The sequence below is a fragment of the Hyla sarda genome, chromosome 3, assembly GCF_029499605.1.
Source record: "Hyla sarda isolate aHylSar1 chromosome 3, aHylSar1.hap1, whole genome shotgun sequence".
In the NCBI taxonomy this organism is placed as follows: domain Eukaryota; kingdom Metazoa; phylum Chordata; class Amphibia; order Anura; family Hylidae; genus Hyla; species Hyla sarda.
In genome coordinates this window covers 48,448,346-48,466,302 of record NC_079191.1, presented here as the reverse complement: position 1 = coordinate 48,466,302, position 17,957 = coordinate 48,448,346, and the positions used below count along the sequence as shown (strand labels likewise).

The window sequence follows — 17,957 nt, the reverse complement described above, 5'->3', positions numbered from 1 at the left end:
CCTGGGGCTCCAGTTCGATGCGGCCTCTGCCAGCTTTCGACTCCGCCAACTCTTTTCAAGAGTCTGATGCCTTCGGCTCCCTGCTCCAGTTTCCATTCGCTTTTGCATGGATGTCCTGGGTCGATTGGTGGCGGCCGTGGAGGCCGTGCCATTTGGCCAGTTTCATCACCGACCTCTTCAACTGGTGATTTTCTTCCGGTATGACAGGTCTTCATTGTCTCTCGGCCACAAGATCGTCCTCTCTCGTCAGTCTTGTTGGTCCCTTCTATGGTGGCTTCGTTTTCCCCCTCATTTTTTTTCAGGGGTGTTCCTTCCTGTCCATCCCTGCCAGTCTGTCAGACTGGGGAGATGTTTTCAGGGACCGCCCGGTCTGGGGTCTTGGCCCCCCCGAGAAACTTTTTCCCCTTCAACATTTTAGGGCCTAGGGCAATTCTTTCTTCACTTGCTTCTTGGGAATTTCCCTCCTGGGCGGAACTCAGGTTTCCGGCCATCTCAGTTATCTTCAGTCTGGCCATCCCTGGGATGTGATCTTCTCGGCCGGTCCTCAGTCTTCCAAGGCACTGGTCCCTACATCCAGGGGTGTTTGCTGTGATCTGCAACCCCTGGAGTGCTCCAGGCGTGGACCTCTGCTGGTCCCGCCACAACCGAAGCGTTCCTCTCTCTTGGTCGAGCCTTGCCCTACTTTGTCTATTTGGTGGTCGGGCTTTGCCCTACCGTATTTGTTTCCTCCCTTTCTTCTCTTTTCGGGGTCTTGAAGTAACTCTCAGTGGGACATTTTCGCCATTCTAGTGGCCCAGCCTGGGCCTGGCAGGCGTGGTACGTCGTCATGGTCAGGCTCCTGAACGACTTAACGCTGCGCCTTCCCTATCGTCCAGACCTCCTATATCAGGTCTCCTGTGCCACCCCTATTACCGTCTCTGCTTTGACGGCGTGGCGGTCGAGACCGCGGTTTTGAGAGCCGCGGTTTCTCTTCCCAAGTCATTCGCACCATGCTCAAGGCTCATAAGTCCTCCTCGGCAAAAATTTACCGCCGTACCTGGCGGTCTTATTTTAGTTGGTGTGAAGCTCAGGTCTTGTGTCCTGTTAACTTTTTCGGTTTCCCATCTTCTCTCTTTCTTGCAGTTGGGATTGGAACTGGGGTTGCCTCTTGGTTCCCTTAAGGGTCAGATTTCGGCCCTTTCTTTCTTTTACAGCGTCCTCTGGCTTCTAATTCTCATGTCCGGACCTTCCTTCAAGGAGTGGCGCATGCTGCCCCTCCTTATCGGTCACCTTCTCCCCCTTGGGACTTGAATCTGGTTCTGGGGGTACTCCAAGGTGAACCTTTTGAAGCCCTTGGGGAAGTGTCCCTGCGCCTCTTTTCTTGGAAAGTGGCATTTCCTTGTTGTTATCTCTTCCATTCGGAGAGTGTCTGAATTGGCAGCTCTCTCCTGCCGTTCTCAGTTTCTGGTGCTTCACCAGGACAAGGTTGGCTTCCGGCTAGATCCTTCCTTTTTTGCCTAAGGTTGTTTCGGCCTTTCATCTCAATGAGGACATTCGTCCTTTTATCCCGCTCATTCTAGGGAGAATTTACTCCACAAACTGGATGTGGTTTGGGCTGTTAGGTATTACCTCTCTATCTCTTCTTCGTTTCGTCAGTGCAATTCCTTTTTTGTCCTTACGGAAGGTCGTCGTAGGGGACAACCTGCTTCCAAGGCTACCACTTCTCGGTGGATCCGGTTTGCCATTTCGGAAGCCTATCGCTGTAGGGGGAAGATTCCTCCCTTCAGGGTTGTGGCTCATTCTACCCGTTTCTGTTGGGGCATCCTGGGCTCTACAGAACAAGCCTCGGCCTCGCAGATTTGCAAGGCGGCTACTTGGTCGTCTTTGCACACTTTCTCGAGGTTCTACCGGGTTCATACCTTCGCATCGGCTGATGCTAGTCTGGGCCATAGACTGCTGCAGGCGGCAGTGGAACAGCAGTCTGCCTGTCTGATTATCTGCCTACCCTTGGGACGGCTTTGGTACGTCCCACGGTCTGTGTCCCCCAATGGAGCCGATAGAGAAAAGGAGATTTTTTAACACTTACCGTAAAATCTCTTTCTCGAAGGATCCATTGGGGGACACAGCTCCCTCCCTTTTGGGTTTCTCTTTGGTTCTCTGTCCGAGGGTGTGTTCAGTTATATATTTTCATCTGGTTCTCGGACAGTTCGTGTTTTTTCCTTGACCTGTCAGTCCTCTCCTATTGCTCTGGTACTAAAACTGATTACCTCAGGGCCTGGAGGCAGGTATATCCTGCTGGGAGGAGCAGACTTCTCTTGTTGCCATAGAGTCATACCTCCTAGAGACAGCAGCATACACCCACGGTCTGTGTCCCCCAATGGATCCTTCGAGAAAGAGATTTTACGGTAAGTGTTAAAAAATCTCCTTTTAGGTGGCACAGTGTGTGGCAGTATTGTATTCAGGAGGCACGTAGTGTAGTAGTATTGTATTCAACGGACTTAGGTCTTTTTCTAGTTTTATCAACAAATAAGTGACCCTTACTTCTAATGACAGAAGAGAATGACTGAAAACCTCATAACTTACTACTTTTGATTTTAGGGATAAATGCTCTTTACAAGGAGTTGTCCCCCATCTAAAAATTATCTCCTATCCACAGGATAGGGAGTAAGTGCATCATTGTGTGTGTGGGGGTGGGGGGGGCTGATTGCTGGTACAACGTGTGATTTTGAGAACAAGCAATAAAGTCATGGGATGTATCAAAAGAGGCATAGAGGCTTGTGACAGGGTCATAGTTTTGTCTCTGTATAAATCATTCGTCAGACTACATATAAAGTATTGTGTCCAATTTTGGGCACCTGTATATAGGAAGGACATGGCGGAAGGACATGGCTAAACTGGAGAGGGTGCAGAGAAGGGATACCAAAATCATGAATGTTATGGGAGGATTACAGGACCAAGACAGGTTATCAAGCTTGGGGTTATTTAGTTTGGAGAAAAGACGTCTTAGGGGCGATCTGATCACAATGTACAAATATAAGAATAGACAGTACAGAGATCTCTCTAGTGATATTTTATACCTAGGCCGGTAACCATGACAAGGGAGCATCCTCTACGTCTAGAGGAAAGAAGGTTTCACCATCATCACAGACAGAGATTCTTTACTGTAAGAGCAGTGAGACTATGGAACTCTCTGCCATATGATGTCAATGTTTTTTTGAAAAAATATATTATTAGAAGTTACGGATACAAGATTAATGGGGATAGAATGTTGATCCAGGGATTTATTCCTATTCCGATTGCCATACTGGAGTCAGGAAGGACTTTTCCCTCTTTTATGGGGCAAATGAGCATCAGCCTGAATGGGGAGGAGGGGGTTGTCTTCCTCTGGATCAACACAGCAGGGTGAACTTGATGTATATAAACTATGTAACAATCTCCCATCAGAATGGAGTGGTGATCATACATGGGGAGGAAAATCAGTCTTACTGGTGTGACAACCCCTTACTTCAAGTGTTTAAAAGACTCATTTATAGTCTAAATAATCTGGGACCACAGCCTTTATCAGTATGAGAGATAAGTGGGATTATAAAGCAATTAATAATGCCCCCCTTTTAACATATCTGTAAAACAGCCCATGGAGAAGCTGACATATGCCGTACCTGAAGTATCTGCGTGTTCTTCTGAGGAAGCAATACCAGCACTGCTCACAGAAGGTGCTTCCATATCAGACTCCGAAGTGGCCTGTGTGCTACAAAAATCAGACTCGCTGTCTAGTTCTGAGGAGGCCAGGCTACTCTCAACAACCTAAGAGAAAAAGGGATTATTAAGTAGCAATAATGTTATATCTTTATATTCAGGAAGTCAGAGATCAACTCTGTACGTACCACGCGCATTGGTTGCTGACTGATGGGTCTTTTGCAGTATGCCTGTTTGGTCTTTTGAAGGTATCGCCGCCACAGATTACACATAACATTGTCCTGTTGAATACAAATTATACATATATACATACACACACACACGTGGATATAAAATGTCAGGTTCTTGTGATATTAAGAATGAGACAAAGATAAATCATGTCAGAACCTTTTCCACTTTAAATGTGACCTATGACGTGAGCAATTCAATTACAAAACTAACTGAAATCTTTAAAAGTGGGGAAAAAAAACAACACAAAAACCTGGTTGCATAAGTGTGCACACCCTCTTCTAACTGAGAATGTATCTGTGATCAGAATTAACCAATCACATTCCAACTCATGTTAAATAGACGTTATTACACACCAGCCATCATTTATAGTGACTCTGAATAAATCACAAATAAAGTTCAGCTGTTCTAATAGGATATTCCTGATTTTCCACAGCATTAGTGGGATGTCATTGTTGAAGATATTAGTCAGGAGAATGGTACAAAAGAATTAGTAAACCATCGGATATACCATGGTACACAGCTAGGACAGTCATTATTAAGCAAAGAAATATAGCAGAGACATTACCAAGAACTGGACGTTCCTCCAAAATTGATGAAAAGACAAGAATAGAACAGGTCAGGGAGACTTCCAAGAGGCCTACTGCAACATTACAGGAACAGCAGGCATTTCTGGCAAGTACTGGCTGTGTGATACATGTGACAACAATCTCCCGTATTCCTTATATGAATGGGCTATGTGGTAGGGTAGCAAGATGGAAGCCTTTTCTTACAAAAAAAATTTAATAAATAAATAATCCAAGCCCAGTTGAAGTTTGCAAAAACAATAAGTCCACTAAAACGAAAGTGGGAAAATGTGTTGTTATGGTCTGATGAAATCAAGGTGGAACTTTTAGGTCATGATAATTGCAAAAGGTATGATTGGTCAAAAGCAACACTGCACATCACATAAAGAACACCATAACCGCATGGTAGGGGGCAGAGGCATGCTTTAGGGCTGTTTTTCTTTAGCTGGAACCAGGGCCTTAGTCAGGGTGAAGGGAATCATGAATAGCTCCAAATAAAAGGCAATTTTGGCACAAAACAGTCAGGCGTCCATAAGAAAGCTGAAGATGAAGAGCAAGTTCGCCTTTCAGCACAACAAGGACCCAAAGCACACATACAAATCCACAAAAACATGGTTTCATCAGACCAAGGTTAACGTTTTGGAATGGCCCATCCAGAGCCCAGGCCTTTATCCAATTGGACATCTGTGGGGTGATCTGAAGAGGGCTGTGCACAGGGGAGGTCCTCACAATCTGACAGATTTGGAGCGTTTTTGCAAGAAAAAGTGTACAAATATTACCACTTCAAGATGTGCCATGCTAATAGACTCCTACAAAAGTTATTTTTCTTCCCCCCTCAAAGATTTCAGTTTGTTTTGCAATTGAATTGTTCATGATATAGGTCACGTTAAAGGTAGAAAACATTCTGACATGATTTATCTTTGTCTGACAAGAACCTGGGTATAGAGAGTATACAGCTGTGAAATCTGGAAATTACCTTAATGTCAGGACAGATTCCCAAAGCTTCAAGTGCTTCAGCTTGTTTGATAAGGATCAGCTGAAACCCTTCACAGATATACCAGTCCCAGCCCCACTCTACACAAAGGAAGAGAGCGTGTTACCACATATATATGGACATTTATCTTCATCAACATGGTCTACTCCAGTGGTCTTCAACCTGCGGACCCCCAGATGTTGCAAAACTACAACTCCCAGCATGCCGCGGACAGCCGTTGGCTGTCCGGGCATGCTGGGAGTTGTAGTTTTGCAACATCTGGAGGTCCGCAGGTTGGAGACCACTGGTCAACGCATTGTTACATCTTGCTTCATTCCAAAGAAAATGACAGAGACGATCCATTGAAAAATAAATCATATAGCTCCTGTATGGTACATTTACATCCTAAGGCTATGTTGACATCAGCGTTAGGCTAAGTTTCCACTTGTTTTTTTGGGGGGCGTTTTGCCTAAAAAAGCGCCAAAATGGCCCCGTGGCGTTTTTTCTGTGAAAAAACGCTGCGGACAGATGTTAGCTGCAAGTCAAATAGAAAAATTCAAAATACCATATGCGTTTTCCAGTTTGGCTTTTTTTTATCCTTTTGGCGTTTTTAAACTTCTTGGCAGTTTTACAAAATCGCAGCATGTTGAGCCTATGGCATCTTTTTTCCCCCTGAAATTGTGGCTTTTTTTTCCCCAATCTTTTATTTTCAAAAATTTATAACAAACAATGGAAACAAAAATGGAATGGAATAGCATGGAATTAGACTGCACTGGGTCCAAATGCTCCCACTGGTCAATGCCAATGGGCGATCTTGAGATATGTATACAGTCGTACATTATAGGAGCACCACAATCTTACAAACAGGTAAACCAGAACTAACATAAAAAAAGGGGAAAGTAGAAGCAGACAAGAAGAAGAAAGAGGGAAGGAGGAATCAGGCGGTATAAAAAGAAGAACCAAAAAAGGCAGAGAGAGCCTGACCAAGCTGTAGAAGCGAAAGAAGGAGAGCGAGAAGAAGTGGTGAAACATGGGAGGAGAAGGGGGAGAGGAAGAATAGAAGGAGAAAGGAACAGGGAAGAGACAAAGAGAGTAAAAGGGAAAAAGGGAAGAGGAGAAGAGAGAAGGGGAAAGGGGAGGGGGGAGAGGAGAGGTCCGGTCCAGGGGGAAGAGTCAAGACATGCAGGAAAAACTGGAAGAAGAGGGGGGGGGGAGTGGGAATCAACAGCAAGCTGGAGGACACAGGGAAGAGGACAAAGGGGGAGGAGGTAGGGCAAGGGCTTGGTCCTGGAGTTGCGTCTCAGAATATCTCAACCACGGCGACCAAATATTCAGAAATTTATCATGGGTGCCCGTGCTCCAGCTCACCAATTCCTCCATTCTACATGAATCCTAGACTTTTTGTCGCTACTGAGCCACCGTTGGAGGCGACGTCTGTAGCCAGTCTAGAGGTATCAAGGCCTTTGCTACAGAGAGCAGCTGAGCCACTAACGATCTATTGTGAAGGGTACAGTCAGCAGTAGAAAGCCCCAAGAGTACTAGAGTGGGTGTCAGCTTAATTTGTTTCCCAACAATAGTGGAGATAAGCCTGCCAATGTCTTCCCAAAACGGCGCTATGTCCAAATATAACCAGCAGATATCTAAGGAAGTGCCCCTATCGGTTCCACATCTCCAGCAGGCATCGCTGGTAGCTAGACCCCTGTGACACAGTATATCAGGTGTGTATTAGCATCTGGTAAGGAGTTTGTAGTGACCCTCTTGCAGCCTAACATACCTAAAGAAGCCATGAGAATGTCTCAAAACCTCAAATCGTGGCGTATTTCTCCCATAGAAGTCTATAGGAGATAAAAAAAAACATCAAGAAAAACTCCATGTGGGTTTTTATTTTGGCGTTTTTTGCAGGCAGTTTTTATTTTTTTTTGGACTTGTGATCCAAAAAAAGGGATGGAGATACCTTCTTAGTAAAATTTCGTAGGGTACCATAAAAAAAATAAAAATAAAAAGATACAGTAGGGATGGAAAAAAAATTGTATTTAACGAAATGTATATTTTTTATAAATTTTTAAAACATGGAGCAATTTGTGTGAGCGGCAGGGAAATAAAAATGTAGCCAGCAAAATAAAAAATGTAGAAAAGGGCCATTTAAATGTAAAAATAATCTATTGAAATAAAAAAATGTTGTTAAACTTTTTATTAGTGATGTATTTTAATAATGTGTTAAATAAAGTGTGTGTGTTTTTAACTTTTTTCACCTGGGGCGATCTGTCTATTAGAACAGATACTACTACTCCCAGCATGGAACAGTCTGTTCCATGCTGGGGAGTAGTGGTACTACCTAAAAACTGTAAAGAAATAAAGAAAAAAAAAGTTTAAAAAGTTAACACACACACTTTAATAAACACATTATTAAAATACATTACTAATAAAAAAAAAATTACATTATTTATACAAAATATATTATTTTTACATTCAAATGGCCCCTTTCTTCAATTTTATTATTGTCGGCTACATCTTTAATTCCCTGCCCGCCCACATAAATTGGTCCCTGTTTAAAAAATTTAAATTTAGTTATAAAAAAAATATAAATTTCTTTAAATACATTTTTTCCATCCCTACTGCATCCTTTATTTATTTGGGTACCCAGCTAATTTTGAAAAAACACCAAGGGGGCAAAAAATGCAATTTCCACTCAGAGTCAAAAACGCCAGAAGAAAAAAAAAAAAAAACAATTAAAAAAAAAAAAAGAAAGGAAAGGACACCAAACGCAGTCCTATTTTTTTAGCCTTTATTTGGACTACAGTAGAAGCTATAGCTCAAAAATGGCTATTTACACTTGGGACATATTTTGGGCAGTTTGCAGGCCACAGTATATGCAGATATACAGGCGTACTTTAGTGCAGGAGTTCAGAAGTGCTGTATGTGAAAATGAATTGACACAAACCCCTGGGAAGGGCTAAGACACCCAAGGAGCCAGGTCCCCTATTAAAGGGGTACTCTGCTACTCAGCGTTTGGAACAAACTGTTCCGAACGCTGGAGCTGGCGCCGGGAGCTCGTGACGTCATAGCCCCGCCCCCTCAATGCAAGTCTATAGGAGGGGGCGTGACAGCTTAGTAAAAATCACTCCCAAACATTGGCCTTTATGCACATATCCAATCTGAGAAAAAAAACCTGTCTGATTTGCCCATAGCAACTAAACAAAGCTCAACTCATTCATTTCTCTAGTAAAATAAAAGCTTGGCTGTGATTGGTTGCTGCGGACAAAGCTGGGCATGTGGCTTTACTTTTTTTTTCCTAACCGTACACAGTAGATCCCCTTTACACATACATGATCTGCTGTAGATTTCTATGTAAACCAGATCACTAACCATATTTTACACATTAGAATTCAATGCGCAGACAAAATGATCTATAATTTTCAGTATTTTACAAAGTACACTGTTCTGCAGCATCGTAGAGAACACAACAATGTAAAATGTTTCTGCTATACATGTACATGGCCAAGAATTCAGGGATCTCCGCACACAGAATTTCCTAAAACCGTTCCTCCACTAAATCTGATTAGTAACTACATTACAAATGCCAGTCACTTCAGAGGTAAATGGAAACAAGTTTCCTCAATGGTCTATTAGATCATCTATAAGTAAATACAAATAATAAGTCAATGCCATCCCAGCCCCAGTGCTTACCGGCTTTCTTTTTTCTTAATCCTCTTGAAATAGACTGGATTCTTGTATTCAGGATGACAAAGTCATCTTCAATGTCCTTGGTTTTCTGCAAGAATTAAAGCATACAAGTCTATCCAGGTAAATTTCAAGATAAGCATTAGTTCTGGAAGTGTGTGTGTGTGTGTGTGTGTGTGTATATATATATATCTCACACACACACACACACACACACACATACCATATTGTACAGTCATGGCCGTAAATGTTGGCACCCCTGAAAATTTTTCAAGAAAATGAATTATTTCTCACAGAAAAGGATTGCAGTAACACATGTTTTGCTATACACATGTTTTTTCCCTTTGTGTGTATTGGAACTAAACCAAAAAAGGAGGAAAAAAAGCAAATTAAACATAATAATTAAAGGGGTATTACAGGAAAAAACGTTTTATAAATCAACTGGCTCCAGAAAGTTAAATAGATTTGTAAATGACTTCTATTAAAAAATCTTAATCCTTTCAATAATTATCAGCTGCTGAAGTTGAGTTGTTTTCTGTCTGGCAACAGTGCTCTCTGCTGACATCTCTGCTTGTCTCGGGAACTGCACAGAATAGAAGAGGTTTGCTATGGGAATTTGCTTCTAAACTGGGCGGTTCCCGAGACGGGTGTCATCAGAGAGCACTTAAACAGAAAAGAACAACTCAACTTCAGAAGCTCATAAGTACTGAAAGGATGAAGATGTTTTAATTGAAGTAATTTACAAATCTTTTTAACTTTCTGGAGCCAGTTGATATATATAAAAAAGTTTTTTCCTGGATAACCCCTTTAATGGTATGGAGAGGAATGTGCCCCTCACTGGTTCAGATCACAATTCTGCGCTTCAAGGTAGCTGCCTGTCACAGATGCATGGAGGGCAGCAAAGGTATATCCAACGGGTTTATAAGGAATAAAAGCATGAAAGGACAACGCGTTTCGCAAGGAACCCCTTGGCTTGTCAGGTCTGAAGTGTTATGACAAAAGGAGGGATTTAAATATTTTAAAAAGCTTGGGAGTGCTCAAATGGGTGGTGATGTCATGAACAGATCGGGAGACATGCGCATTGTCATATGAAATAAAAAGCAGATAAAAATATGCATTTTCATTTATTTTTAATATGGTAAAATACAATAAAATTAATTGTAAACATCTACAAATAAACATTTGAAGTGATGTTTTTCACAGAGGTTATAGTTGTAAGGATATGCGATGTCACACCAAACTCCAAAAATGGTCTGGACAAAATTATTGCCACCCTTAAATTATTTGGTTACACACACTTAAAATAACTGAAATCAGTCACTTCCTATAACCATCAATAAGCTTCTTACACCTCTCAGCCAGAATGTTGGACCACTCTTCCTTTGCAAACTGCTCCAGGTCTCTCTTATTGGAAGGGCGCCTTTATCCAACAGCAATTTTAAGATCTCTCCACAGGTGTTCAATGGGATTTAGATCTGGACTCATTGCTGTCACTTCAGAACTCTCCAGCGCTTTGTTGCCATCCATTTCTGGGGGCTTGACGTATGCTTGGGAAGACCCAAGATCTCAGACGCAAACCCAGCTTTCTGACACTGGGCTGTACAGTGCGACCCAAAATCCATTGGTAATTCTCAGATTTCATGATGCCTTGTACACATTCAAGACACCCAGTGCCAAAGGCTGCGAAACAACCCCAAAACATCATTCTTTGCAGGCCTCATTCCGTTTTTGGTAAACAGTAGAATGATGTGATTTACCAAAAAGCTCTATCTTGGACTCATCTGTCCACAAGACGTTTTCTCAGAAGGATTTTGGTTACTCAAGTTCATTTTAGCAAAATGTAGTCTTGCTTTTTTATGTCTCTGTGTCAGCAGTGGGGTCCTCCTGGGTCTCCTGCCATAGCGTTTCATTTAATTTAAATGTCGATGGATAGTTTGCGCTGACACTGATGCTCCCTGAGCCTGTAGGACAGCTTGAATATCTTTGGAACTTGTTTGGGGCTGCTTATCCACCATCCGGACTATCCTGCGTTGATACCTTTCTTCAATTTTTCTCTTCTGTCCACGCCCAGGGAGATTACCTACAGTGCCATGGGTTGCAAACTTCTTAATAAAGTTGCGCACTGTGGACAAAGGCAAATCTAGATTTCTGGAGATGGACTTGTAACCTTGAGATTGTTGATATTTTTCCACCATTTTGGTTCTCAAGTCCCCAGACAGTTCTCTTCTTCTCTTTCTGTTGTCCATGCTTAGTGCGGCACACACAGACACATAATGCAAAGACTAAGTGAACTTCTCTCCTTTTTATCTGTTTTCAGGTGTGATTTTTATATTGCCCACACCTGTTACTTGCTCCAGGTGAGTTTAAAGAAGCATCACATGCTTGAAACAATCTTATTTTTTCACAATTTTGAAAGGGTGCCAATAATTTTGTCCAGACCATGTTTGGAGTTTGGTGACATTATGTCCAATTTGCTTTTTTTCCCCCTCCTTTTTTGGTTTAGTTCCAATACACACAAAGGGAATAAACATGTGTATAGCAAAACATGTTACTGCAATCCTTTTCTGTGAGACATACTTCATTTTCTAGAAAAATGTCAGGGGTGCCAACATTTACGGCCATGACTGTATATGGTATTTTTTCAGTACTGTATACCCAAGGTAATTTGCAGTTTGGGAGGTGGGATGCCATTCTGCAATTACATTTAGTAATGATTCAGTCCTATGATTATGGCCTTTATTGTGTTGCCAAGCAAGTTAATGGGAACACGGTGCATAAACGTAACTATGACAAGGCTCCACTGGAAAACATTTTCTTTTAATCAACTGGTGCCAGAAAGTTAAACAGATTTGTAAATTACTTTTATTTAAAAAAAAATCTTAATCCTTCCAGTACTTATCAGCTGCCATTTGATCCACAGGAAGTTCTTTTCTTTTTGGATTTCCTTTTTGTCTGTCCACAGTGCTCTCTGCTGACACCTCTGTCCATGTCAGGGACTGTCCAGAGTAGGAGCAAATCCCCATAGCAAACCTCTCCTGCTCTGGACAGTTCCTGACATAGACAGAGGTGTCAGCAGAGAGCACTGTGGTCAGACAGAAAGGAAATAAAAAAAGAACTTCATGTGGAGCAAATAGCAGCTGATAAGTACTGGAAGGATTAAGATTTTTTTAAATAGAAGTAATTTACAAATCTGTTTAACTTTCTGGCACCAGTTAATTTTAAGAATTTTTTTTCCAGCAGAGTACCCCTTTAAAACACTTTAGATGTCATGTGTACATACCTCTATGACAGTGTGACAGCTTTTGCAGTAGTACTTGCATTCATCACTGATCCCCCAGTTAACTTCTGAACATTGAGGACATGGTTCCTTATAAGAGCTCTAAAACAGAGAGATTTTATAATAGATTATAATTCCATTGCATTACTTAGGATAGAGGAAAGTTCATTATATTCTGTCCTATTAGTAGAGAGACCTGGCAGGGCCACTCATACAGCAGAGACATATGGGGGGGATTTATCAAAACCTGTCCAGAGGAAAAGTTGCTGAGTTGCCAATAGCAACCAATCAGATCGCTTCTTTCATTTTTAAAGAGGCCTGTGCAAAATGAAAGAAGCAATCTGATTGGTTGCTATGGGCAACTTTTCCTCTAGGCAGGTTTTGATAAATCTCCCCAATAGTTTCTACTGACATTTTGCAGAAAAAGAAATGCGGCCTATTGAGTATCCAGGAAAAAACTTAGATGAAAAACTTTTTATTTTTTTTAAATCAACTGGTGGCAGTTAAACAGATTTGTAAATTACTTCTATTAAAAAATCTTAATCCTTCCAGTACTTATTAGCTGCTGAATACTACAGAGGAAATTATTTTCTTTTTGGAACCCAGAGCTCTCTGCTGACATCACAAGCACAGTGCTCTCTGCTGACATCTCTGTCCAGAGTAGGAGAAAATCCCCATAGCAAACATATGCTGCGCTGGACAGTTCCTAAAAAGGACAGAGATGTCAGCAGAGAGCACTGTGCTTGTGATGTCAGCAGAGAGCACTGTGTTCCAAAAGGAAAAGAATTTCCTCTGTAGCATTCAGAAGCTAATAAGTACTATAAGGATTAAGATTTTTTAAAAGAAGTAATTTACAAATCTGTTTAACTTTCTGCCACCAGTTGATTTAAAAAAAAAAAATTTATATATATATATATATATATATATATATATATATATATATATATATATATATATATAAGTTTTCCACCGGAGTACCCCTTTAAACAGATTTGTAAATTACTTCTATTAAAAAGTCTTAATCCTTTCAGTACTTATGAGCTGCTGAAGTTGAGTTCTTTTCTGTCTAAGTGCTCTCAGGTGACACCTGTCTCTGGAACTGTTTAGAGTAGAAGCAAATCCCCATAACAAACCTCTTCTACGCTGTGCAGTTCCCGAGGCAGACAGAGGTGTCAGAAGAGCACTGTTGCCAGACTGAAAAGGAAAACTCAACTTCAGCAGCTAATAATTATTAGAAGGATTAAGATTTTTTTAATAGAAGTAATTTACAAACCTGTGTAACTTTCTGGAGCCAGTTGAAATTTTTCCCTGGAATACCCCTTTAATGATACGTTCACACGGCGGATCCACGGCGTACTTTGCGCTGCGGATCTGCCACTGAAGGACCATTTGTATTCTGCCTTCACATGCGCCTGCAAACACACTGAAACGATATGCGAGTCGCCGCGCATGCGCGGTGTACTCGCACTCATCGCGGCCGCTCCCCCTGCTCAATGAGCTAGGCCAAGAGCTGCCGCGATGTGAGAGCATGCTGGGAGTTGTAGTTTTGCAACAGCTGGAGGCAGCTCGGTTGGGAAACACTGCATTACACCATCAGTCATTCATTTCAATGTAATATTCCATTTCCGCTGTGGTGGTCGTACAGCCCATGGGAACTTTTCCCAGTATAGTTTTTTTTAAGACAATCCCTATACACAAAGAAAAAAAACAAAATGAGCATGTAGAACCGGCCTAGCACAATAAGTTAAAACTTCTTTAACTTTATTAATGATAATATCAGAACTGTAATAGTGTGTAAGTAATATCCACAACCCTGTGCCAAGAGTAACACAATGATTAACTGAGGACACTGATGGGATAACAACACATAACATCAGAACTGCTGTGGCCAAAAGTTTGGTTTCCATGGTTACTGAAGAACAATCGAAAGCGTTTCCGAAGTCTTTACGTTTTTATTGAGAAATCATGTCTATGGAATGGCTCGATATTCACATTGGTGATCTTTTTGTTTTCAAGATTTCTGAAGATAAAGGGGTGATCCGCCCCTAGACATCATATCCCCTATCCAAAGGAAACAGTATAAGAGGTCTGATCGTGGGGGTAGAGCTGCTGGGGACCCCAGAGATCTCTCCTGCTGCACCTCCGTACATCAGCAGCCCGGATCTATGTTTGCTCCGCGGGTAATGACTGGCGATACAGGGGACGGGGTATCGTGATGTCACGGCCCTGTCCACTCAATGCAAGTCCGTGGGAGGGGGCGTGACGGCCGGCACCATACCCCGTCCCCTGTATCGCCCGTCATTAGCCGCGGAGCAAACGTAGATCCGGGCTGCTGATGTACGGAGGTGCAGCAGGAGAGATCTCGGGGATAAGATGTCTAGGGGCGGAGTACCCCTTTAACCCTGGCATGCTGGATATGAGTGTGTGTGGTCATTATCCTGGATGATGGCAACCCATTTATGCTTCACACTCTTTATAGGGGGGGGGGTGCGCTCTACGCCTCACACTCTTCATAGGGGGGCGCTATACACCTCACACTCTTTGTGGGAGGGGGGGGCGCTCTACGCCTCACCCTCTTTGTGGGAGGGGGGGGGGCGCTCTACGCCTCACCCTCTTTGTGGGAGGGGGGGGAGCTCTACGCCTCACCCTCTTTGTGGGAGGGGGGGGCGCTCTACGCCTCACCCTCTTTGTGGGAGGGGGGCGCTCTACGCCTCACCCTCTTTGTGGGAGGGGGGCGCTCTACGCCTCACCCTCTTTGTGGGAGGGGGGGCTCTACGCCTCACCCTCTTTGTGGGAGGGGGGCTCTACGCCTCACCCTCTTTGTGGGAGGGGGGCTCTACGCCTCACACTCTTTGTGGGAGGGGGGCTCTACGCCTCACCCTCTTTGTGGGAGGGGGGCTCTACGCCTCACACTCTTCTAAGGGGGCGCTCTAAGCCTCACACTCTTCATGGTGGGTTCACTACACATCACACTCTTCTAGGGGGGCGCTCCATGCCTCACACTTCATGGGGGGGGGGCGCTCTACGCCTCACACTCCTTGTGGGGGGGGGGGGGCGCTCTACGCCTCACAATCTTTGTGGGGGGGGGCGCTCTACGCCTCACACTCTTTGTGGGGGGGGGCGCTCTACGCCTCACACTCGTCGGAGGGGGGGGGGCGCTCTACGCCTCACACTCTTTGTGGGGGGGGGGGGCTCTCTACGCCTCACACTTTGTGGGGGGGGCGCTCTACGTCTCACACTTCATGGGGCCTGGGGGGGGCCGCGCTCTACACCTTACACTTCATGGGAGGGCGCTCTACACTTCAATTTTCAATGGGGGGCGCTCTAAGCCAAACACTCTTCATGGGGGGGGGGGGGGCGGCGCTCTACGCCTCACACTCTTCATGGGGGGGGGGGGGGGCTGCGCTCTACGCCTTACACTTCATGGGGGGGGGCGCTCTACACTTCAATTTTCAATGGGGGGCGCTCTAAGCCAAACACTTGATGGGGGGGGGGGCGCTCTAAGCCAAACACTTCATGGGGGGGCGCTCTACGCCTCACTCTCTTATTAGGGGGGGGGGCACTCTAGATCTATATGACATTGCCAGTATTCCAGGCTGTGCACAGCAACCACGCTACCACGTGACTTAAGACATGGCGCGCATCTATGACGTCACTACGCGAAACTCACTGTTTGCTCTTCGTCCATAATGCACCGCGCCTGTATCCGGGGACTTCTCCAGCTTTATCCTAGAGATACGCGCGCACTGTCCGCTACCTACATCACCGAATAACCGGCTCCGCAGCAATCTGTCGCCTATAATAATGCGTCACATCCGCCCGGCAGATATAGACACGTGACACCGGATAGCGGCTGCTCGGGGTCACGAGGTCAGCCATGTTGTGGAGTGCAGTGTAGCGGTGATTCTTCCTGAACAGCAAACTGTGGCTTCCCAGTTCTGGCAAAACTACAACTCCCAGCATGCCTTGGAAACACTCTCCTATTGCTAAACCCAGGATAAGGATGCAGAACTACAACTCCCAGAATGCCTGAACAGCCAATGGGTTTCCTGGGCATGCTGGGAGTTGTAGTTTTGCAACAGCTGTAGGCACACTGGTTAGGAAACACTGCCCTATTGACAAATCCAGGATAAGTGTGAAAACTACAACTCCCAGCATACCAGGACAGGCTTTGGCGGTCTGTGCATGCTCGGAGTTGTAGTTTTGCAACAGCTGGAGGCACACTGGTTAGGAAACACTGCCCTATTGACAAATCCAGGATAAGTGTGAAAACTACAACTCCCAGCATACCAGGACAGGCTTTGGCGGTCTGTGCATGCTCGGAGTTGTAGTTTTGCAACAGCTGGAGGCACCGTGATTGGGAAAAAGTGCCCTATTGCAAAACCTAGAATAAGGTTGTGTGAAAGGAGTACTCCAGCGAACACTAGCTTATCTGCTATCCACAGAATAGGGGATAAGTATCTGATTGTGGGGGTCCAACCTCTGGGATCCCCCACAATCTCTGGGAGGGGACCCCAGCTCTCTCAGTGAGGAGCGCGTGTTCTCTACGGTAGATGGCACACCCTCTATTGAATTCTGTGGGAGCTCCGATGATGTCCGAGTACTGTACTCTTTTTCGGTGCTCCCATAGAAATGAACGGCGCGCATGCAGGGTCCCGTCCTGGAGATCGCGGGGGGCCATAGTGGTCGGACCCCCTCCCCCCCCCCCACAATCAGCTACTTATCCCCTATCCTGTGCTTAGGGGATAAGTTAATGTTTGCCATAGTTCTCCTTTAATACACAGCAGATTTTCTGCAGAAATATTTGGGAACCCAGCAGTCGGACCTCGGCGATCAGCTACTTATCCATTCTGTGGATAGGGGATAAGTTTACTTTTGCCAGAATTCCCCTTTAAGCTAAAAACAGCTCTCAGTAGATAGAGTCTGAGTATACAGTACGCAGACTGTAAAATGGAGACCACAGTAGATCAAAGCATGTACACAGTCAATTGACTACAACCCTCAATAGATGAGGTCTCTGTATGCAGATCATTACGTGCAGACCACAGTAGATAGGTTCTTAGTATGAATACTGTCCATGACATGTAGCCCACAGTATATAGAGTCTTAGTGTGCATGCATACATTTAAATACTGACCGTAGTAGATGGAATCTCAGTATGCATACAGTCTATTAAATGCAACCCTAAGTAAATATAGTTTTATACAATCCTCAATAGATTGAGTGTTAGAATGGACAGTCGAATACATTTGGCTCTCGGTAGATAGGGTCTCAGTATACACACTGTCCACTGAATGCAGCCCTGCATAGATAGCATCTGTCACTGCTGCCACCCTCCCTCCTGCTGCACCTCCTGTCACTGCTGCCACCCTCCCTCCTGCTGCAGCTCCTGTCACTGCTGTCACCCTCCTTACTGCTGCACCTCCAGTCACCCTCCTTCCTGCTACACCTCCAGTCACCCTCCTTCCTGCTACACCTCCTGTCACCCTCTCTCCTGCTGCACCTCCAGTCACCCTCCCTCCTGCTACACCTCCAGTCACCCTCCCTCCTGCTGAAC

General features: G+C 44.3%; 1 protein-coding gene across 3 annotated transcripts in view; it reads right to left on the bottom strand.

The window, feature by feature from the left end:
* TAF1B (TATA-box binding protein associated factor, RNA polymerase I subunit B) overlaps nt 1-17,579 on the bottom strand; it is a 105,041-nt gene extending 87,462 nt beyond the window's left edge. The window contains exons 1-6 of one of the 3 annotated variants that reach the window (XM_056564164.1): nt 17,538-17,579; nt 12,404-12,502; nt 9,130-9,214; nt 5,446-5,543; nt 3,864-3,956; nt 3,639-3,783 (exon numbers count right to left, since the gene is read on the bottom strand). In XM_056564164.1, the coding sequence (XP_056420139.1) occupies nt 3,639-3,783; nt 3,864-3,956; nt 5,446-5,543; nt 9,130-9,214; nt 12,404-12,502; nt 17,538-17,564 (547 nt within the window). In that variant the 5' untranslated portion in view covers nt 17,565-17,579. Of the gene's footprint in view, nt 1-3,638; nt 3,784-3,863; nt 3,957-5,445; nt 5,544-9,129; nt 9,215-12,403; nt 12,503-16,070; nt 16,229-17,537 lie in introns of those variants that run through there. The other 2 variants (XM_056564166.1, XM_056564167.1) reach the window with 2 other exon arrangements.
* Between the last annotated feature and the right edge of the window lie 378 nt (nt 17,580-17,957).